The sequence below is a fragment of the Zingiber officinale genome, chromosome 3B (assembly GCF_018446385.1).
Source record: "Zingiber officinale cultivar Zhangliang chromosome 3B, Zo_v1.1, whole genome shotgun sequence".
NCBI lineage: Eukaryota > Viridiplantae > Streptophyta > Magnoliopsida > Zingiberales > Zingiberaceae > Zingiber > Zingiber officinale.
The window spans coordinates 104,476,942-104,501,199 of NC_055991.1; the positions used below are offsets into that span (position 1 = coordinate 104,476,942).

The window sequence follows — 24,258 nt, forward strand, 5'->3', positions numbered from 1 at the left end:
CTTAGAATGACTCTCCTAGTGCTCCTTGTCACCAACCTTCAGATTTGGAAATAACTTCCAAAAATACCGAGTCGACGAAATCTGTGGCGGGGCGACATGGCCATATGTAAACACACGGCTGGGCCTCGTGGAACTTTGGGTTCTTCAGGAGAAACGACTCACAGTCGTGTGAAAACACACGGCCGGGGGAGAAATGACACACAATCGTGTGAAAACACATGGTCGGGCTATGTGGAACTCTAGGTTCTTCATTTTTGCTCCTCTTTGCCCCAAGGTATATGCCCGTGTCTTGGATACAGCCAGAGCATATTCCTCTCTTGATGTCATCATTCCAAGGCTCTTTTAAATCCGTTTTAGTTTCGATTCTTCATCCTATTAATAAAAAGTACAAGAGTAGATCTCTGAATAAGAAAAATAGCAATACAACACTAAAGGGGGAATTAATCATGCAAAATATGCTCCTAGAATATCACAAGATGAGTGCAAAATATGGAATAAAATCCTATATAAAATACACTTATCAAGGGGTTGCACGATCGCTGTGGTCTCACTAGAGGGGTTCCGCAACCCCAACGACCTCTCGGGAGGGGTTGTGCGACCCAACGGAGGATCGTGTTAGGTTGGTTGCGCGAGGAGGCCGAGTTTTTTTTTTAAATTAAATTGCGAAACTTACATTGATTATCCCGATCAACTCATAGTTATAGTAGAGATAATCTAAAGAGACTTAACTAAACCTTAATAAAATTATCTAATTAATTATATATTTTTATTTATTTTAATTCTAAAAATATATAATAAATTATTTATTTATTTATCTCTATATTTTTCTTTTTTAAAAATTATTTTTTTCTTTTTTAAATATTTATGTTAAATATTTTTTAGTTAATATATTTTATATTTAAAAAAATATAGAAATCATATCGGTACGATACAATATCAAAATCGTATCGTTCCAGTCGCAACTAAAACTCCAATATGGCTCAAGATTTTAAACCATGATTTCAGTACTATATTTTAGTTTCGTTTTGGTTTCCTACAAAAGTGAGAAAGCGAATGTGCCCAACCCTAATATAAACACAAGATAGGAAACTTGTTTATATTGACTAGAGTTGATATTAGGATGAGATAATGGTCCTAGCTAGTATCATACCTGTACATGCTGGCACTACGTATCTTTTTATTACATATACTAGGCATACATACTCTACAGCCCAACATTTTCCATATGTAGCAACAGTAATTTGCCATTCACTCCAGACTTGATAATAAAAGGGTCTACTATCTCTTGGTCATTGCTCAGACCAGTACATATCAATTTTACCCGCCTGGTATGATGTATGCCATGTAAACCTCTGAATTAGTCTGATGAAGGTGTAGTGTATTCTCCAAAAGATAAAGGAGCATTAAATGGCGGAAAGGTCATCTGGCCCTCCTTTTTTTCAGTAAAATATCTTTTCCTTCGGATTAAACTGCCACCTTCATGCAATGAGTAGTAACTAGTGAGCAGAAGCAACAAGTAGCTTGAGTTCCAATTTCATGCTGAGTGGTACATATTTCCGACAGACCTTAAGGATCATGAAGAGCATCTCACAACATTGTGGACTCATTTTATGATTCTAGAGTAATTTCTTTACATGATGTATCCCCTTTTAGACCTTTTTCTCTTCTTTTATTTGTATCTTGAATAGCCAGTACAGATTGATAATCTTTTATCCCAAAGGAAATTTCCACATTCTTAACTAACTGTTATAGAATAAAACAGTTAGCATGATATGTAATATAATCTAAATGGCGCTCACATCATGGTTTTGCCACAATATTTCTCTTTTGTTGTTTGTATAAGGATTGAGCAGAAACTTAGAAAAACAGCTCTGCTCACTCGTCATGTATTTTGCTATTGTTTATAAAAGAGTCCCAAATGGTTGCCCACGTAAAAATAACTCTCGTTTGTTTATTCATCTTGCATTCTTGATATATCAGTCGTTCTAGTTCCTAATCGAGGATCTTTAAGCAGTCTTCTGGTTCTCCAAGATGTATACTTTTTTAAACATAATTCCTTGTAGATCTTTCAATTAAGGGTGGGAAAAAGTTTGCTATTTTAGAGTTTTTTAATTCATTTAGTACCAAATATGGGCATTAAGACTGGGTTTTCTTTTTGTCACCAAGGGTATTGGGCCCATTAACAATTTGTACATGGAATCAGAGTTTAAAAATATTGTTCTATACTAATCGGCACATTTGAAACATATTGTTCTATTGATTGACTAACATGTTGAATGGGTTAAGATATGATATTAAGTAACCTTTGTGGAACTACATCCAACCAACACCTGAACTCTATGAATGATCTCTCACGACAGAGACAGGAAGCTTCTTCATAGATGCACAAAGCTTCCTCTAACTCTAGTGATTAGAGATGCGAATCTACTTGGGTCCAACCATTGAAACCCTGTTAATGTTCTTCTGTGACAGATGTGCGTGATGGAAGACTTGATGAACATGAGGCAAGGTGACACGAGACATAAGCCTCATTTGGATTCCCTCCTCAAGTTAAAGCAACTTTGCCACTTCATCTTCTCTAAATCAACTCCCACACTAATCACATATTGACATGTAGGTACAACAGTAGTACAATATTGTTTTTTGGCTAAGACCAATACAGAGCTCAGGTTGATACTTTAAAATTTTATCAAATGAGATCAGGTTCCACAATTAATTGAGTGGCATAGTTATTGTTATTTGGTGGTAGTCCGATAGTGACCAATTAATAGAAAGTTTTGTTGATATCTAATAAGGTCAGGGCTAGCACCAATGAGCACGTGATAACAAGATCAATAAGCAATAAATAAGAAATTTATATTCTGACTCGAAATGTTTGAAGTTCATGCCGAACAAGTTAAAGACAAAGATAAACAAATGAACTAAGTGCTAAATGAGAAACATATGATGCACAAACAATAATCTCCAAGATGCAATTTATAAATCTCCAGATGGATTTAGTGGCGAGTGTCTTAGAGCAATATTATATCTTGATTTTACATCTCTATTACTCACCTCCAATAAATCTAGAATCAAGAACAAAAGGGATACCAGATGAGGAACTAGTTGATAAGGATGCAGTAGTGTGCAATGTGCAGTGCAGTAAGGGAAGCAGTGGCTTATCACCCAACAATTAATATAAGGATGAGTAATAAATCAAGCAAAGATTCGTTAGGATGTTTTAAGCTAGTGTATGCACTATGTTTTACTTCATGGTTAGCTTTGTGGTTTGTAAGTAAAATTGATCGATCGGCATACGAAACACCCAGAATTGGATGTTTCAACATGGGAAGCTTCAAAAAGTGAAGCTAGAGAAATAGAAAAAAAAACAGAGAATGAGAATGGGAAGATCGCTACGAAAGTGACAGTATAAGAGGAGTGAGGATAGAAAAATATAATCTAATTAAATAATTATATAATGTTTAACCTTATATAAATATAAATAATTTAATTAAATACGACTGAACTAAACTTTCCTATATATAAACTTCGTTTAATTTTAAATAAACTAAAATAAATCCAAATTGAGTTGGGTTTGAATCCACTTGGTCCTAATCATCATATCTACTTGATGAGCTCTAGTTAATCCTAAATCAACTTTCATTCAACTATAAAACTTAAAATATTAGATTGATTTAACTTAATTAGTTATTTAAATTATTTTAAATTTAAAAGGATAAAATTTGGTAGCTAACCTATGTGAATAGTTTATGATTTTCCTACTTTTGTAATGAAGAGACTGATAGAGACAATGTGACCAAGAGATAAGAAATTACTAGGGTTTAACAAGTTGCTTTGATTAAATGTCGAGTTTCTTATCCTCCTTTAGTCTTTTCTCAGCTTTACTTCTAGCGCCAACAAATATCTAGGGTTCGACATGGACTTTGATTAAATGAAAAATTATTTAATTAAATTTAGAAAATGATTTATTTTTCCATAATTTGTAATTTGGATATTTTTAAAGAAACTCTATTTTCAAATTTGAATATGATTTTATCAAAAAAAAATTGAACCTAAAATTTTCCAATTTAATTGAGTCGAGGTCAAATCAAGTTTTATATATTTAATTTTGATAAATTTAATTATAATGTTTTACATCTTAAAATTTAAAATCTCTTTATTTTTTATCTACCTAGTAATTATAGTTATGTGGAAGAATAAAATCCAATTAAAATTAATGGTAGAATTTTAAATTATTTCACTGTGTTCAAATGAATTTTTATTTAAGTTTTTATCATATAAAATCTAAAAAGTAATATTTAATGCTCTATTAAATGCTCATAAATACATTTTAAAAAATTATAAAAATATCAATTTATTTCAAACAAGTTTGTATCCGTAACAATGAAAGCTTCTCAAACTCACTTTCAAATATGAAAATGCTCTAATTTTTCATAATTTAAAAGATAAACATGCTTAAATTTATAGTGAACTAGAGAAATTCTCATTTACCTCAAATTGAATAAATTATAAGTGTGAATTTGTATGCAACAAAAAACAATATGAATAAAGATAAAAATTACAAACATTTTTAATTGCAAAAATTGAGATGGTCAAATTAATCAACAAAGATAAACAAAAGAACAAACATATATTAACAATAGCATTAATTATTAACAAAAAAATTAATTATAATTAAAAATTATGCATATTAAGTAAAATTAATTATGTTATTATCAATAATTTAATTAAATATATTAACAATAGCATTAATTATTAACAAAAAAATTAATTATAATTAAAAATTATGCATATTAAGTAAAATTAATTATGTTATTATCAATAATTTAATTAAATAAGTATCAAAACCGTATTGGCATGACACGATGAGGTATTGAAAGTTTCTATTTCCAATCAAAGACCGAAACTCAGATCGAGATTTTAAACCTTGACTAGTAAGCAAATACTTGTGAAAAATTTAGCGGGCTTGCAAAAAGTCTAAAGCAAAAAAAAAAAAAAAGCCTTTAATATTTAAGGTTTAAACTTAGCTAGCCAATTAAGTGTTCCTAAGCAAGGAACGACATAATTAGCTTAACATTATCTTAATTCTTAACCAATGCATATGACATGGTATAATAGCATAAATTGGAATTTCATAGTCCCAAGTGTAGTAATTCATAAACAAGTAAATGTGTGATGAAGCAACCTGTGTTTGCTAAACAAGGAGCAATATAGTTAAGCATGTATTAGTAGCAACAATAGCTTCAAGGAAAACTTGTAATGCTAAACAAGATAGATGAAATAGCATACAAATTATGCATATATGAACAATAAGCCTCAATGATTTTAGAAGCAAAACAAGCAACTAAGAATAAAGAAAGTCAAAGGTTCTTCATCCATCAAATTCCAGCCAAGGTTCCCTAGCATACCCCAATTCACAAAGGTAAACACTACCTAACTTAGCACAACAAGGAATGGTTTACATTCTAATTGAGTCAACCGTCAACAGAAAAGCAAAGAAATTAATATAGCATGGTGATAAGAGATTCTGGGACCTATTAGCCATCAGCACCAAGAAATCAAACTGAAAATCCTGTTCATTTTAGGACATTCCAACAATGCTGTTCTTTTTTCCCCAGTCATCACATACTTAATTCTCTTTCTGCACCTCCAATATGTAACATCCGTTCTTCTCTGTTGTTGAATTTCGTGCTTTCAAAGAAATTTCTTGTATGTTAAACATCATGATTTCAATTATAAAAGAAAAACAAAACAAAAATCAGTTTGCAACGAGTAAGCTCTTTCTCTTCTTATTTCTTGAGTTCCATTCAATCACAGTTCAAGGATATCAATTTTGCAAATTGTAGTTATTTATTATAAAAAGAGCAATGGTTCCATTTCTGTCATTCATGCTGCTGGAATTTGGAGTTGTTTTTTCTTTCAGACGTGGGGAAATTATCTTGATAATACAGTCACCTTCGTGTTCCTTTTTCTGTTGTCTATCATTCCCTTATAAACCTTTTTTCTTCTTTCGACTAACACTAGTTAGTCAACTTCTTACTATAATCTTCATTTTACTTGACATTTTGATGACATATTGCATGTATATCTCACTCTATCCTTAAATGTTTGTGAAGGTATGATTTAATCATTTCTCATAAAGAGGATCTTGCACTACTTATAACATTGGAACAAGGAAAACCTTTAAAGGAGTCACTTGGCGAGGTATCTAAATTATTCCTGCAATCCTCCCAAGATAGCTTCTGTACTTTGCTGATGTATATCCATCATAAAATAATTTCTAACTAAAATTATTTTGCAGGTTAACTATGGGGCTTCATTCATTGAATTTTTTGCCGAGGAAGCTAAAAGGATCTATGGTGACATAATTCCTCCTACAATTGATGATCGCCGCTTGTTGGTTTTAAAACAGGCAATACTTGATTGCCAATTAGATATGTTTAATTTTCATATAGCTTATCCATCAACCTTTCTTCTTAGGAAATACCTCAAATTAACAGTTAGCAGTGTCTACAGTCAGAATTGTTTGTGTTCCTTATTGTGCATTATGATCATGCCAGATGCTTTTGATATTTCTAATACTTTGAGCATATAAGCATTTGAGTTGATTATCAAAGTTTATAACAAGAGAAAAGGAAAACACCATCCGATCCAGCATTCTGGAACCTCCTAAAAACTTAGTGCACCCTATTTGTGCATACAGAATTCTAAATCCTTTGACATTTGCTAGACAAACTAGTTTGAGTCTCCTATTGGATATGCCAAAAACCAGCCATCAATTGAGACCACAAATGATGGTTTCTTGCTGAGCAATTAGCCAAAAGTTGAGTCCAAATAGGAATCTTATACTGGGTATTCTATGTGAAGTATAACCCATTTCTCTTTATAGTCATGATAGATTGATGTGAACCCTATTCCACGTCACGATACACTTCAAATTGAGTAAGATTGAAAACCCTTACATTTCAAAAGTAAAAATGTAGTATAGAGTCCCCAAGTCGAATTTTTCAAAGGACAACTAGTGAATATGTGCACTCTAGATTCAAATTATTCTTTTTGGGTTTTCTTAACTAAATAGTGTTCTAATTCAAGATTTTAATCAAAGGAAAATTAGATGAAATCTAAACAATGTAAATCCACTAAAAATGCTAACTAATTCAGAAATGAAATTTAACTCAATGCAAGGAAATTAATTCTACGAATGGAATTCAAATTGTAACTTGGTCAATCTGTTTATTGAATTCAAATATCAACCAGCTAAGCTAAGCATTCTAATCAAGCTCAATTGAGAAACAAGTGGAATTCAGATTGGTGTAGATCAAACACTAAAAATCTAGGGTTCCTGACTTGAACAAAGAATAAGTGAACAAACAGTTTTGAGAAGCTGAAATTAATGGAAGAAAAATTGCAATTGAAAAGAAATCAGATCTTTCGATCTGAGCAATGCTATGGAAAAGAAAATGAAAATGAAATTGCAAGAAACGTTCACAAACACAGATCTCATATCGTAGTCCTTTCCTCTGCCGTGAAACAGAGTTGCTTCTGGAGAACATCCTTTGAGCAATCGGGAACGAGATTCCAAGCTCCCAGCCAGCAACCGACAAATTGCGCGACTCCTGGGAAGCTCCCTTCAAGTCCACGATCTTCTGAAGCAACTCTCTGCGCGAGGAACAGAGAATTGAAGTTTGGTGGGCGATTTACCTGATGGATCCGGGCGACGTTGATGAAACGGAAGATGGGAATGGATCGGTAATGCCAGGAAAACTCCTCCGACACCTCCGTTGGTTGGTGGAAGTCATAGATCGAGGAAACTCCCACTGATCTACGTGCGATTGAGAAACACAGTCTTCAAAATCGCAACGTGGGAAACTCCTCACCGTCAGTTGATGATCGCCGACACACCTTGAATCTAGCCGCCGATGAAAAACCTCAAATCTCAGATCTGGTTGGAAACGGGACTCCGCCTCATGTTCTCTGTGCAAGCAGCAGTGACTTATACCCCTAGTTCAAATGGTCCAATCGTGACTTGGTTCAACTTGATTCACACAGCTGGCTGAACTTGGACTGAGCTTGAATGGAGCCTTGATCTTCTGACTTGGTTGCACAAACCCAACTCCTCCTCAATTGATCACTAATTCCTTCCTCAATTCCCCTTGAACCACCTACACAACCAAATTATACTATGAGAACAAAATTCATGAATCAAGACTAAAAATGTAATTAGCTCGAATCAATTCTTGCTTAATAAAACCATATTACAAATCGATTAATTAATACAATAGTTCTCCAAAAATCATACAAAATCCAACAAAATAATGTGCCCAATAAACCAACTATCATAGATGTTATGCACTGTTATGCTAAAACCTCTTTCTTACATTACCATTTAAGGAATGAATCCATGCTAGATGGTACTTAATGATAGTAGACTCAGGTGTAGAAAACGGCTGAGGGCTTGCCAAGCACTATGTAGTCAGGTTCAGCGTTGCTGAAGTCTGCCACATTGGCACTGTATGCTGTTGACACAATAACATGGCAATGCTACATTTAGAATTTTAAGTTCCCTGTTGTTCAAATGCTAAGTGGAGGAAGCCACAAAAATCTATATTAGTAGATATATTTTGTAAACACTCCCATCTTTCAAGAAATCTAGGTAATTGATATAGGATTTGAGATTTTGAGTTAAAATCATGCTAGAATGTCCAAAGTTCGAAATCTTGAGCCATGTTTGTGTTTTAGTCATTGACTAGAATGATATTGATTCGGTACCGTGCCAACATTTCAGTGTATGATGTCAGTAAAAATTGGAAGTGGAAGGAGGAAAGAGATGAAGAAGAAAAGATAAAACAACTATATAGTTAACTTTGATGCTTGCCTTTCCATATGGAGATGCTATGATTTTGAGATTATTTTGTATGGAGACAACCTATAAAATAACAATATCATCTTAATTTTAGCCTGCCAAGAGGTGTTGAGTGTTGACATGAATTGATACTCGTCGAGACACAGGAGACATTGTGTTGGTGCCAAGTAGTATTGAGTTTTAGTAATTTATTCAGCATGATACGTTTTGACTGTTTCATCTAACACGGTATGAAATTTCAAACCATGGCTAGGACATCATTCTTTGTTCATTAAACAACATAATAATTTTAGGAGTATTACTTTTAAAATCATTTTTCTTATAGTAAGTCCAGATACATCCATCTCAACATTTTCATCCCTACTAACTCTTGTACATACTAGTTTCTTTGTTGTTCATCACTATCAAGATTGATGACGTAGTTTGGAAGTCTTGCTAAAGTGAGGGAGGGTGAATAATCAGTGCCCATCTATTGCAAATCTCGTGCACAGTTAGAAAAAATCAACGGTGATCAAGCACAAGTGATTGTTGTATAACTAATGATTGTATCAGTAGTCTACTAGAAATCCAATTCAGTCAACTACTAAAGCCTTAACAATTGGATTGAATCGTTGACAGAAACATTCTATTCGCCAAAATCTCACATTGATTGCTCATTCAACTGCAATGCTCTAGTTGACTAAACTAACCTTCCAGTTTATTGAATCTTGTTAAATATTTCAAGTCAGGTGGAGTAATTTAGGTAAGTGATAGTTGAATATTTGACATAAATGAAGTCATGGAACTGAGCTCAACCATAAATTATGAGTTAGGACCAATAATTCTTTGTTGAAATCTTCAAACCAAGCCACCAGATAGTGTACCTTTACCTAGCTAAATACATCATCTAGATGATGCTGCCAAAAAGTAAAAGCTCAAGAATACACAACACTTGTAATTTCTCATAACTTTCATGCCTGAAGGTCTTTAACCTTGTTAATGCTCCTCGTTGCCCTCGAGTCCACATTCTATTAGGCCTCTTGTCCACATTTTATTAGGCCTCTAGTCCCTCACACCAATCTCCATGATCTTGCTCTATGTGCCACCTTCTTCCCTCGCCTACAAGTCTACCTTGTTTTGGGCAGTCTCAGAGTACACCTTCATTAAGCCTTTGGTACCTCAGGTGCACCAAGCTTTGTGAGCTTGCTCCACTTGCCATCCTTCTCCTCTAGTCTTCCAAGTCCACTTTAGAGTGCCCCTTGTGTCAAATCATTGATCCTTCAAATTATGTGAGCTTGCTCCACATGTCATCCTTCTTCCCTCACCTTTCAATTCCATCTCTGTGTCAAGACTTTGAGCCATCAATCCCAAACCAAATAACTTGATTGCATTGAGTATTCCAATAAACCAACTTGACCACGTCTAGTCACCAAGCTTTGTGAGCTTCTACGTTTATTATTCTAAATTTTTGCACACTTATTGCACACATTAGAAGCACGGGTAAGGCTTAACTTAAATTCTTTTTCACACACATTAAAACAACCAACCATGTCGAACCCAACCACTTGGGTTCATTGTTTCCCAACAATCTCCCTTTATATGTGAGACAATCCGTTTATGAAATAAAATGAATAAAAAATTAGACAATAAAAAAATTAAAAGTTTTCCCTCAAGTAAAGCTCACCTCGATTCAAGATCCCTTTCCCGAATTAGCTACCTTTGAGGTGACCCTTTGTGGAGACACATTTACTAACTTAGAGTTCTACACTGACTTAAATATTTACACTCTCCCCCTTTGCATATCAAATAAGTATTAAATATGTGAAAATTAATTGCATGCAATCAACGATCACAAGTCTTTATCCCACTAAGTAGGGTTGGTTATATGGATCCTCCAATGTCATTGAGCTTGATGCTATATTATATCCTCATCTATATTTAAATGAATTTTAACTTATTTTAACATTGCTAATCGAGTCTTCTTTGGTCTCTCTCTTCCTCAATTAATGTGCGTATTTATCATGGTCTTATATTGACTAATTGAGGCATTTATTGGTGGCCTAAGTACATGTCTATATCATCTTAAATGCGTTTCTCTGAATTTTTCCTCAATTAGTGTAGCGCCAACTTTCTAGTATTCTCATTTCTTATCTTGTCTATCCTCATGATCAAGGCATGTAAAAATATTAAAATACATCCAATCATGCATATAAATTAATCAATACTACCCTTAAAGCATGACATTTAAGTAAACATGGGGACATATATGATTATGCATGACAAGCAACTTTAAAGTATAAAATATTCTTTAAGTGTTGCTAAACAATCGGATTGTAACTTTTCAATAATCTAAGCATGACAATACTATAAATTGCATAAAATAAAGTACTTTAAAATGGATATGTTCTACTAGTTAGATCAACTAAGTACTCATTTAGTTGACTAAACTAACTTTTAATTGGATTCCTATAGCAATCCAATTTGAATTTACTAAAAATTCTAAAAAATCTAAAATTTGTAAAACTTTGCATGCATGTCTATCTAGATGTTCTAAAGTTAGGAAAACTTATTTTTCATGTAAAATCATCATGGTTTGATACTTCGTTACAAATTTTAAATAAGTTAAAATGTTCAATAGTTTAAGTATTAAACCATGTATTATATAAATATCTGCATATGAATTGCCTATTTTTATCATAGATAATATGTAGCTTATTCATTTATTTATGGTAGACTCAAAACCTTAAGTTGTGTCAGAATTTCAGTTTTTGACAAGAACAATATTGTTTTGGTACCGTATCAATGTTTTAATTTATGATGTTTGTAAAGAATTAGATGGGGAAGGCAGAAGGTGACGAAAAAGAAGAATAATAAGAGAACACAACTATATACTAACTCCCACATGGAATGATTTATTTTTGACATTATATTGCACAGAGAAAAGCTAAAAATATAACAAATACTATTTCAATTCATATTGACATGTTTTATAACATGTTTAAGGGGTGTCGAATATTAGTATGATATGATACTTATTGATGAACCCTATAATTTTCTAGACCCAAACTAAATAATGCTTTTAAGACACCTGATATAACAATTGGTTTCTCCACATGCGTATTAATATATCTTGGTTAACTACTCGTAAGTGGACTTAGATTGACATAGCTGTATATATATATATACAACCCTTTATAGTGTTATCTCCTCCCCATGACCAGATGATGGAATCAAAGATGAGCCAAGTGAAGAAAATCTTTCTCTCTTGGCTAGTTTTGGATAGCACAGGCCAAGATAGGTTCTGTCTCGGTTGGTATAACGTCTCTATTTTAACAAGGCGGTAACTCTTATTTGTTTAAATGGTATTGTTTTTAGTTGCCATTAGGAACTGAACATTTCAGCTATGCCGACCAATACCAATAATTAGCTAAAGTCTTGGTATCATCTGCCATTACTTCTAACTATTCCCTTAGGATCTTGTGATAATCCATCTGTGAGTTGCATCTAGAATGCTATTGACTTTTTCATGTAGAAAACAAAGATGATATTTCTTTTAAGAGATCATGATTAGTTGTTAACTGAGATTCGGTGTCTCATGCAGCCTGTTGGAGTAGTTGGAGCAATAACTCCTTGGAACTTTCCTTTGGCCATGATTACTCGCAAGGTAATACTGGCAATTAGATTGTCTTCTTGACATGGAAAATCTCTTTACAATTATAATGGAGAATGATGCCTTAGTGGTATGCCAGGTTGGGCCAGCATTAGCTAGTGGTTGCACTGCTGTTGTCAAGCCGTCAGAGTATACACCCTTAACTGCTTTAGCTGCAGCTGAGCTTGCTCTTCAAGCTGGCATTTCACCAGTAAGTCTCTTCTTGTTATTTGTCTTTTTTTTTATTCTATTCATAGGATCTACTTTTGAATGTAATTATGCTGTAAAAAGTTGACAATTTTGATTGTAGATGGGCTTAAAATTGATAAATTGGCTGGATTAAAATAGTGTTTACCACCATGGTCCATTGTCAGGGTCTGGCAGAGCTAACAGGTTTAACCATTAACTGGCATATGGACCAAGCAATTTTGCTGTCTTGTCAAACATCTGTATGGGTGGGAAATAACAAAGGGAAAGCGGGGAGAAAGTAGAAAGAGAAATAATGGAGATTTACATTTGTATTGTTTTGATTTCTTTTTTCCCTTTTCCCATTATTCAGGGTGCACTAAACATTGTATTTGGAAATGCTCCGGATATTGGTGATTCTCTACTTGAAAGCACGAAGGTGTTTGCCTATTATTTCGTGTTTGCATGACTTTATTTTCTTTGAGCAAACCATCCATGCTAGTGTTTACTATCATGTAGGTCAGGAAGATCACCTTCACTGGATCAACAGCTGTTGGAAAGAAACTTATGGCAGGATCAGCAAGTACTGTTAAAAAGGTATATGTTTATCATAAGTCAGCCATTGCAAGTTACTTCCATGATTATTGAATACCATAGACATTGACCTGAGAAAGGGCACATAACCCTATGGAATATTACTAACTTTGTATTGTTCGCTAAGCCCTTAGTTTCTTGTTTTACTGATATTGGTTCAATATTTTAGTCCAACTATTGTACTTGTTCTCTATATGTAAAATTAAATGTCACATTGTTATAATTATGTTGAATTTGTTAATCTTCATTCAGATATCGTTGGAACTAGGTGGGAATGCACCTTGCATTGTGTTTGATGATGCTGATCTGGATGTTGCAGTAAAAGGCACCGTATGCCAATCACTTCTTATTAACTAAATACTGTCTTTTCTTTGGCACTTTGTTTCTGTACATTCATGGTTGTTCTCTCCTTGTTAATCACAAGCTGAATTTTATCTGACTATACTATCATGTTTATCTAATCATTTCAGTACTGGTGACATTGTCCCATTGATTGAGCAGTCTGAATGATGAAATAGATATTTAATCTAACTATCCTCTTAGCTGTTCTCAACTTGGACATTAGCTTAGTTTTTAGACTGTGACTTCTAGGTCAGCTCTCACCAATACTCTTTCAAGTTATCACCTCTTTCTCATTGAAACATTATCATTCATCTGTCTTTCTATTACTAATCAACATAATTATCCTCTTTACACTTTTACATTTACTTTTATCACCAGAATGCTTTAAATTTGCTCTACCAATCAATTAGTTTATTTTAACATGTTAAACAACTTTACTCAGAAAATGAGGAAGAAATAATTTCTTTTACACAAAAGAATAGGTACAAGACTCTTATTTATAGAGAGAATTTACAAGAAAGGAAACTAATGAAAAGGACACTAAATAATAAGGAAACTAATTAAAGCTAATATTTGACATATTGTCCTTTTTTTTTTTTCCTGATTTGCATATCTTTGACATTAATGATAGAATTTCCAACACTTCCCCTCAAGCTGGTTTGTAGATATCTTCCATAGCCAACTTGCTAGTCAGCTTATCAAATTGTTTCTTGTGTAGTCCCTTCGTTAATACATCAGCTAATTGTTCATTTGTTGGAAGATATGTCATGCATATTATTATAGTGTTGATTTTTTCTTTGATGAAATGTTTATTTACTTCTATATGCTTTGTGTGATCATGAAGAACAAGATTATAAGCTTATAAAAATAGCAGCTTTGTTGTCACAATAAACCTTTATAGGAGTTGAGTAAGAAAGCTTCAATTCCTCAAGAATTCTTTTGATCCACATCACCTCGATTCCATGGGCAACAACTCTGAATTCTGCTTCAACACTACTTCTGGCTTCCACATTTTATTTTTTATTTCGCCACGTAACTAGGTTCCCACCAACAAAGGAACAGTAGCCTAATTTTGATCTCCTGTCCGTAACACTCCCAATCCAGTCTGCATCTGTGTAGACTTTGACTTGAATATGCCCATGTTTCTTGAATAATAAATCTCTCCCTCGAGTCCCTTTCAAATGTCTCAATATCCTATAGACGACCTCTAAATGTTCTGCTCCTGGTGAGTGCATGAACTGACTTACTATGCTAACTGCGAAAGCGATATCAGGCCGCGTATGAGACAAGGAAATCAATTTTCCTACGAGTCTTTGATAAAGGTCCCTGTTCTTTACTTCTTCAACCCTAGCAGCTTGTAACTTCAAGTTAGGCTCAATTGGAGTTTCAACCATTTTACACCCAGCAAACCTGTTTCTCCAAGGAGATCAAGAATATATTTTTTTTGATTAACAAATATACCTTCCTTGGATCTTGTAAATTCCATTTCGAGGAAGGACTCCCAAATCTTTAATTTGAAATTCTTTTGCGAGTCTCTTCTTTAGGACTACTAATTCTGTTTCATCATCGCCAGTTAAGATAATGTCATCAACATAAACAATCAAAACAACAACTTTACCGTTTTTTGAATGTTTATAAAATATTGTGTGATATGCTTGACTCTACAAGAAGCCATAACTAACACTAGCCTTTCCAAAGTGTTCAAACCATGCTCGACTGTTTTAGTCCATATAATGCCTTGTTTAATTTGCACACTTTTTCACTACCAAGTCTCTTTTCAAATCCGGACGGTAGACTCATGAATACCACCTCTTCTATATCACCATTGAGAAATGCGTTTTTAATGTCAAGTTGATGTAGAGGCCAATCTGAATTTACTGCAAGAGATAACAAAATTCTAATAGAGTTTATCTTAGCAACTGGAGCAAAAGTCTCTTGATAGTCAATCCCATAAGTCTGTGTGAAGCCTTTAGCCACTAGTCTAGCCTTATACCTTTTAATGCTTTCATCAGCTTTACATTTTATTGTAAACACCCATTTATGCCTAACTCGTTTCTTGCCTTTGGGTAGATCAACTATCTCCTAAGTGTCACTTCTCTTTAAAGCATTCATCTCTTCCATGACTGCTAAATTCCAACTCGGATCATCCAACGCTTCCTATATATTCCTTGAAACAAACAAGTGTGAAATCCTAGAAGTGAAAGCTTTATGGTTTTTTTTTTTGACCGTCTTTGATAGGAAAGATAATTTGCAATAGGATGATTAGTGCAATTTCGGACACCTTTTCTAATTGCTATAGGAATATCAAGATCAGGAATAGTAGGTGAAGAATTAGACACAATAGGAATCAAAGCTGGACTTGTGATAGAGTTACTTAAAAATTTTGATGCCAGAGCTCAAATTTTGAGACTAGTGTTGTGCAGGCTTGACATTCGAGTCTTTATTCCTCAGATGAAATCTCTTCTTAGTATAAACCTGAAGCTCAGAATTTAGATCACAACGATTAGTTTGTAGTATTTCTCTCCCTAATTGTGAGTTTCCAACACTAAACACTAGAGGTAGGCGATTATTTTCAAGATTGTCTGGAAAAATGATATTGGGAAGTGGGAAAAATTGGAAAAATGATATTGGTAAAATAAGGTTTTGTTTTTAAAAAAGATACATCCATGCTTACATTTTTTTTTTGATGATTGAAACATTTATACCCCTTTTTGTTTGACGAATAACCCAAGATTACGTATTTTATAGTACGTGGTTCAAGTTTTGAACGAAATTGACATGGAACATGAACATAGACAGTACATTCAAAAACTTTGACACAAATCATAAAACAATCTAATTTTAGGAAATTTTTATTTTAAGACAATCAAAATGTGTTTTGTATTCTAACACCTTAGTAGAAATCCTATTCCGGGTTTAAAATGTCGTTTTGTGCCGCTCGGTATGGACGATTTTTATCGTTCCGTCAGGCGGTCGAAACCGCTGGGCGGCGCCGAAAGAGTCGCAGGACACCTCCGGAGGCATCGAAAGCATCCTGCGACGCCTTCGACACCGAAGGCATTGCGCGAAGCCTTTTGAGGCGAAGCCATCGCCGGACGGGTCCGACGACCCTTTCGGTACCGCAAGATGTGTCCGACGAGGCTTTCTGTGTCGCCGGCCCCCCCCCCCCCCCCCCCCCTTCTTTGGCGATCGCGGGCGAGCGATTGTCGCGGATGATGATACACGTTTTTTTCCGATAAATAATTATTTTATTTAATTAATTTAAATAATTCTTAAGAATGTGTGATATTTCGAAGAGACTTTTATAAATCCTAATTAAATTATCCTAATAAAATATATTTAAAATTTAAATAAATTTAATAAATTTTATTAATTAATATTCCGATTTTTTTAAAAATGTTTTAAATTTCATTTAAAATTTAAAAAAATCTTTAAAAATTCTAAAAAAAATAAAAAAATCTAATAAATAATAGTTATATTATGATTTTTTTTTTTTTAATATTTTTTTACTTGATATTTTTTTTATTATTTAAAATATATATTATTTAATTAATAATTAATTAAATGAATAAATAGTTAATTTATATAATTATTATTATATATAAAATAATATCTTGTATTAATTTATATACTTATTATTATAGATAGATCCATTTTAATTTGAGTTATAGATATATCAATTTTATTTAAATAAAACTATTTTTAATTATTTTTCTAACAATATTAAATTATTTAATAATTGAAAACTTATACAAAATCAATATACAACTTATTTTTATATACAATATAAACATATTTATCTTATAATTATTATATATAAATAAAAAAATACTGAAACTATATCGGTACGACACGATACGATACCGAAACGGTATTGAAACTGTATCGTTTCGGTGACCGAAACCTTGGCACGGACCAAAATTTTAAACCTTGATCCTATTTATCAAATTAGAGGCTGTTAAAATTGTTTGACTCCATAAATACTTGGGAACATTCATATAAAACATTATGGACGTGCCACTTCAAGTAAATGTTTATTTTTTCGTTTTACAATGCCATTTTGTTGAGGCCTGAGGGGTACCTTGCAAGTAGATTGATGAAAAATACCTTTTTCGTTCAAAAAAATACCTAAGTGCTCATTAAAATATTTTGTTCCATTATCAGAATGTAAAATACAAATTTTGGTTTAAAATTGGTTTTCAATTAGAGTGTAAAAATTTTTGAACAAATTTTTCACTTTAGATTTTTTATTCATCAGATAAATCCAACATAAACATGTATGATCATCAATAAATGTTATAAACTATTTTTTTTTTCAGAAAGAGTAGTAATTTTAGATGGACTCTAAACATCACTATGAATCAAATAAAAAGGTTTGGAGGGCCGGTAATTTTTTGACAAATAAGTTGAATGATGAAATTTTGTAAAAAAACAAGTTTCACAATGTAATGCCTTTAAATAATTCTGGAAATAAGATTTTTAGATAAGGAAAATTGGGATGCCCTAATCTATAGTGCCATAGTATTATTTTTTCTCAAACTGAGTTTGAACTAATACTATTAAAGCTTTGAGCTTTTTTATTACTAACAGGTATTTCATCTAAGTAGCAGAGACCTTGAATCATCCTAGAACGCCCAATCATCATCCCTCTTTAGTAAGATTAACTATTGGAATGAAAAAAAGAAGTGTTTATAAAATACTACTTCTCTTTCATTTCGAAATTATTATAAATATCAACTCAACGTTTGGATTATTTGAGTTATCGTGTCATTAGTTTAGGGTTTACCTTTTTAACCATAGGAATTCTTTGTGGAGCAGTATGGGCTAATGAAGCATGGGAATCGTATTGGAGTCGGGACCCCAAGGAAACTTGGGCATTTATTACTTGGATCATATTTGCAATTTATTTACATACTAGAACTAGTACAAATCAAAATTTCCAGGGTACAAATTCGGCACTTTTGGCTTCTATGGGATTCCTTATAATTTGGATATGCTATTTTGGAATCAATCTATTATGGATAGGTCTACATAGTTTTGATTCATTCACATTAACATTTAAAATACTAAATAATTGAATAAACTACATAAAATGAATTCATAATGTGATTCAAGAAATATGATACGACAATTAGAATCTTTAGATAGTTTACTAACAGACAAAAGATTGCAAGCTAATTTAGGAATATGAAGAACAGAATTAAGATTAATTTGTTCGGTTAGTTTGATAAGTCCTTTTCCCGCAATAGGTGAACAACTACCATCTACAATTCTAATTTTCTTGTTTCCAGAACAAGGGGAATAAGTATCAAATAAGTGAGAGCAACTAGACATGTGGTATGTGGCTCCAAAATCTACGATCTACGGAGAAGAGTTTAAACCGGAGAGAGCTTTAGGATTGTTACCTGCTTGTGCCAAGGAAACACTAGAAATAACATATGAGAAGTTGGATTTTATCAGCTTCAAGAGTTGATCCATCTGCTCTTTATTAAAGGGGCCTAAGTTGGCTTCATTGGCAGTAGGAATTTCACGATTCTTCTGTCCTTTCTTGCTATTTTTCCAGTTGGTAGGCTTGTCATGAATTTTCCAACATGTCTCACATGTATGACGAGGCTTGTTGCAGAAATTGCACCAAACCCGCGACTTATCATCAGACTTGTGATAGTGGCAAGGATTATAGTGGTTTCAGACGTGACTTCTGACATAGCTACTACAATTTTATTGTTGCTCTAATTCGAACTTAGAAAATGAGAAAGAAATAATTTCTTTTACCCAAAAGAATAGGTACAACACTCTCTTGTTTATAGAGAGAATTTACAATAGAAAGGAAATTAATGAAAAGGAAACTAAATAATAAGGAAACTAATTACAGCTAATGTTTGACATATTATCCTTCCCTTTTTTTCTGATTTGCATATCTTTGACTTTAATGATAAAATTTCCAACAGGTTTCATGCATGGTCACGTGTTGAGTCGTGCTGCCTGAAAACACCAACATTGAAACTCATCAGTGCATGCAAATTACGCCATGTTGCCCATATCTCATGGTTATTCCCGTGGTCAGTTACATGATGTTGGTTAACATGCGTGTTGGTGGCTGGCACCATGGTTTAAAGTGTTGTGTCGAGACGACCGAAACGGGCGAAACGTCTCGTTCCGTCCGGCAACCGGCACCGGCACGACCCCGACACCAGACCCACGACAACTGCCAGGTGTTGCGTGACCCCGTGGCCTCAACGGAGGGGTCACTCGACCTCGCAACAACAGCGGAGTGGTCGTATGACCCTTCCACTGTCACCGCAGAGGCGTCGCGCAACCTTGTGGTCGTTGCAGAGGGATTGCACGACCACCGCGGTCGTACCAGAGGAGCCACGCAATCCCCACGACCATGATTGAGGGGTCACGCAATCCCGCGGCAACAGTGAAGTCGCGTGAGATCGCGAGTGGTGTTGGATTTCGATTTTTTTTTAATTAAACTTAAGTTAATTATTTTAATCAACTCCTAGCTATGATGAAGATAATCTAAAGAGGCTTTATTATAAAATTATCTAATTAATTTTATATTTCATTTATTTTAATTTAAAAATTATAATAAATTTTTTATTTATTTATTTATCTATTTTCATATTTTTTTTAAGATTATTTTTTATATTGTTTATTTTTTAAATATTTATGTTAAATATTTTATTTTTTAATTAATATATTTTATATTTAAAAAATACCGAAACTATATCGGCACGACACGATACAGTACCGAAATCGTATCGTTCCGATCTAGGACCGAAACTTCGGCACGGGTCGAAATTTTAAACCTTGGCTGGCACAGGATGGGCAAAAGAAATCGGGTCTAATTTCTTCTTTTGATGGAAAGGGATTGGGTTATACATTGAAAAGGTTTAAGGAGATGACACTGGGTAGTGGCAACAAGTATCAATTAGTGAGGAGTACCAACGGCAGCAAGTGATGCATAGAGGTGTTGGGCTCTGGAGCAGCAACGACTAGAGGTGGATGGTGCACTGACAAATCATGTAGGCAAAAATGATCAGGGTGGGAGTGGCAATCAGGTGTGGGAAGTGCGGCTGCCAAGAATTGCAAGGTCAAGTCACAGCAGTATATATATAAACTTCAATTAACAACATTAGTTGTAACCTAAACATGAAAGGTATACTAAGAGTCTCAGAGGTAGAGATTTTCTTAGGTGTTCTAAGTAAAAGCAAATAATATATTTACAATGTTCTAGTTTAGTGTAGATAGTTTTCATCCTAAACCTTCTATATGTACATTACAATAGTTAGAAATCCTAGGCACATTATATTGTGACTTGCAAATTTCATATTTCTAGTAAATTTAACTTGAAGGTAAAAGGTGGTTCTCTGGTTTGGTTTTAACGTCTACTATGGATATCTCTTTATATATACAACATTTGTGAAATATTTCTGGTGACTGACATCACTTATTGTTTCAGCTTGCAGCAAAATTTCGCAACAGTGGCCAAACTTGTGTCTGTGCAAACAGAATACTTGTGCAAGAAGGTACATATCTTATTCCCTTGACAAGATACTATACTTGGATTTAATTGCTTTGAGAATTATGTGAGTAATGCTTTAACGTCAAAGTCTTATCAGAGCTCATCTAAACATTCTTTGAATCTAGAGCCAAGAAAAGATGATTATATTTAGTCACACTCAAATATTTGAAATTCCAGAAGACATGTATTGTATATTTATTTAGATGAAGTGTTATCAAACTGTGACATCATAGAGGTTACTAAATTCATATGAAGGCCTCTTATTGTGGGGGTGAAATCATTATTGTTTGTCAAAAAATTTATTAGAAGGTGCATAAAAATTTAGGTCTAAATGCTATAAGTATAGAGTTTGGAAGAGTTTAAGAAATGAAGTTATAATTTTTCTTGCTCAATTTTTCATCAAAATTTTGAGAATTAAAGAGAAGTTTCACTCAGTTCCAATTTATGAGAATAAGATGACATACAACCAATGTTCAAAGTCTTGTTCCATGCTAAGCTCTTGGTCCTTGTCTAGTATGTGATATGTCAGTAGTGTTGATGGCGTATCAAGGTGGTTTTGATAGGCATTGATGTGATAAATCCGCAAGTACACGGAGTGTCGTCAAGTAATAAAATATCGATCTACTAATTAAGCACCAATTGAGTTCGCAAAACTAGTTATCTAGATAATCGAAAGTTGGTTGGAGTCACCAACAAGCTTAGGAGAATGAGAGAGAGAGATCACTAAGAGAGCAAGAGGGAAAGGTTTGAGGGGCTGAGAGAGAGAAGGTCAAGGGAAGGCAAATGGTCAAGGGAGAAGTTGGAATTGGGGGAAACAATTCTAGGACTTCGATTTCACTATGATGCTTGTAAAAACCCAATCTATGTTTGGTTTCCTATCTTCAATGGTTGTTTATGTAGGTAGACTATCCTAGGGTATTTGATGTGGACTTTTGGAACTACATTGGCGTATCGATTCTAATTCATTGTCTACTTTCAGAGCGATAGAGCTAAGAGATTGCTTTCTCAAGAGGATCCTGTCATATGATCCCACAACCCCCGAGTTGCCTCCTGGCGATGAATTGGAACTGATCCATTAAGATCTATGACAACCTACTACTTCTCGTGGCATACCGATTTATTCTCCTAGTCGACTCTCCATGTCTTGGGTTTCTACGGGTCGGAGGATTGAGTTATCCTTTCGGTTTATCCTCAAATCCTTGTGGGATACGAATCTCGTGCTTTTGGCATCGAGATCGTGTTTACGCAGTAGGCCCAGACCATAAACAATCATATCATAGAACATGGAATTGATTAAATACATAGTTCATGCATTAACAATTACATCATAGTTACTCCCTACTCCTCGAATCTAGAGTTCTACTTCATGGAGAAGGAATTACAACCAAAAGACAAAGAATATAGCAATCTACAATTCAATACACGAAATAGAGAGGAGAGAATGCTTATTGTTGCCGGTCTTCTTGGATGAAATACTTGCTTCGGAGGTGGAAGGATCGTCGAGATGGATGAAGTTGGTTGCTCTAAGATTTCCCCAAGAGGGGAAACCCTCTCCTCAGGAAGGGGGTGGAGCCCCTGTCCAATATCCTCCCAAGAAGGGTTTTCTTGGCCCTTTAATATCTCCCCCAAAATTGCCTAGATCTGCCAAATTTACATGGCTCAGTCAAAATGGGTTTTTTTACCGATCTGGTTTTCTCGAGTTGGACCCTGAAGCAAACTTGTAGAGCTTGAAATTATCTACATTTTGATAGGTCGTTTGACCTGTACTTTAACTCAGCCGAAAGTTATGGCCGTTCAATGTTTGGTCTGCAGTTTTGGACTGGAGGCTAACACGACCCGTGCCACTGGCATGAGCGCCCGTGTTAGGCTTGGGAAAATCGCTAAAATTGACACGGGTCGTGCCCAGCTGGCACAGGCGCCCGTGTTAGGATTGGGAAAATCGCTAAAATTGACACGGGGCGTGCCTAGCTAGTATGATCGGCCATGGTGGAAGTTGTTGGCTCCATTTTAGCATTGTTTTGGGCATGATTTCGTCCGTGCGAACACGCTCATGTCATGAGACACAACCAAAGCGTGTTTGTTAATTAAAACTTCATTTTGATAGTCTTTTGAATACCTTTTTCTTCCCGAATGTTTCGTGTGTTGGCTTGATGATGAAGCTCGATGATGAGGCATAACTAGTCAGTGTTGAGCCTTTTCCGCTTCATTCTTTGTCTTTCTTGGTCATAGGAGCACACCCGTGTCATGAGACCTGGCTAGAGCATGCTCCTTGCTCCAACTTCACATTCCAAGGGGTTTATGTTCCATTTTTATTCTGAAAACACATCCTATCAATCAAAACAAGCAAAGAGCAGTTCTCCGAACCAAAAGAGTAAAAATAACGAAGTCACTTAGAATAGGGTGCGATAATGTAAATCATGCTTATGAAATGTAAATAAATATACAACAATCAATGCCTAGAAACATGCATAATCTACGCTCATCAAGCATCGATTAGGAGGAATTGAATAAGGAAGAAGAAGAAGAAATAGGGATGGAAGAACGTGAATTGAGCCTTTGTGGATCCTAGAGTAGCTTTTGCCAATAGATTGCATACTGTTCAAATGGTACCCTAGTTAGTGGAAGACCTCATTGTCGACCTCTATCTTGTGAAAAGCTTGTGGGATCCTTGCGGAAGCCTTATGAAGGCTTCTAAGGACACCCAAGTTTGTGAAGCCTCGAGGAAGTAGTACTCACGGAAGCCTCGCAACTCGATGGCCTATGGTATCGTGTGTATTAAGGGGTTTCACATGCAAGATAGTGAGCAGAGCTGTACATTTTATTGTATTAGGCAACAATTTGAAACTTAAACCATGTGTTGAGATTAAGGGAAATTATTCTTCACAAAATAGCTAGGTAGCTCCCTTATGGATGTTTTTAATGAGTATAAAATATTACATATGCACCCGCACCCTACATAATTTACATGTGTAAATATTAACACGAGTCCATCATACTCTCCCTCAAGCTAGTTTAAATATATCGTAGAAACCCAACTTGTTATAAATATATTCAACTTAGGCTCTTTTAACAATTTGACCAGCAAATGTGTTAACTAATCATTAAAAATTACAAAGG

General features: G+C 34.3%; 1 protein-coding gene across 2 annotated transcripts in view; it reads left to right on the plus strand.

The window, feature by feature from the left end:
• LOC121967200 (succinate-semialdehyde dehydrogenase, mitochondrial-like) overlaps positions 1-24,258 on the plus strand; it is a 40,221-nt gene that overhangs the window by 5,621 nt on the left and 10,342 nt on the right. For both annotated transcript variants that reach the window (XM_042517275.1, XM_042517276.1), the window contains exons 5-12: positions 6,117-6,204; positions 6,302-6,412; positions 12,444-12,506; positions 12,592-12,702; positions 13,051-13,116; positions 13,197-13,274; positions 13,524-13,601; positions 21,079-21,145. In XM_042517275.1, the coding sequence (XP_042373209.1) occupies positions 6,117-6,204; positions 6,302-6,412; positions 12,444-12,506; positions 12,592-12,702; positions 13,051-13,116; positions 13,197-13,274; positions 13,524-13,601; positions 21,079-21,145 (662 nt within the window). The remainder of the gene's footprint in view (positions 1-6,116; positions 6,205-6,301; positions 6,413-12,443; positions 12,507-12,591; positions 12,703-13,050; positions 13,117-13,196; positions 13,275-13,523; positions 13,602-21,078; positions 21,146-24,258) is intronic.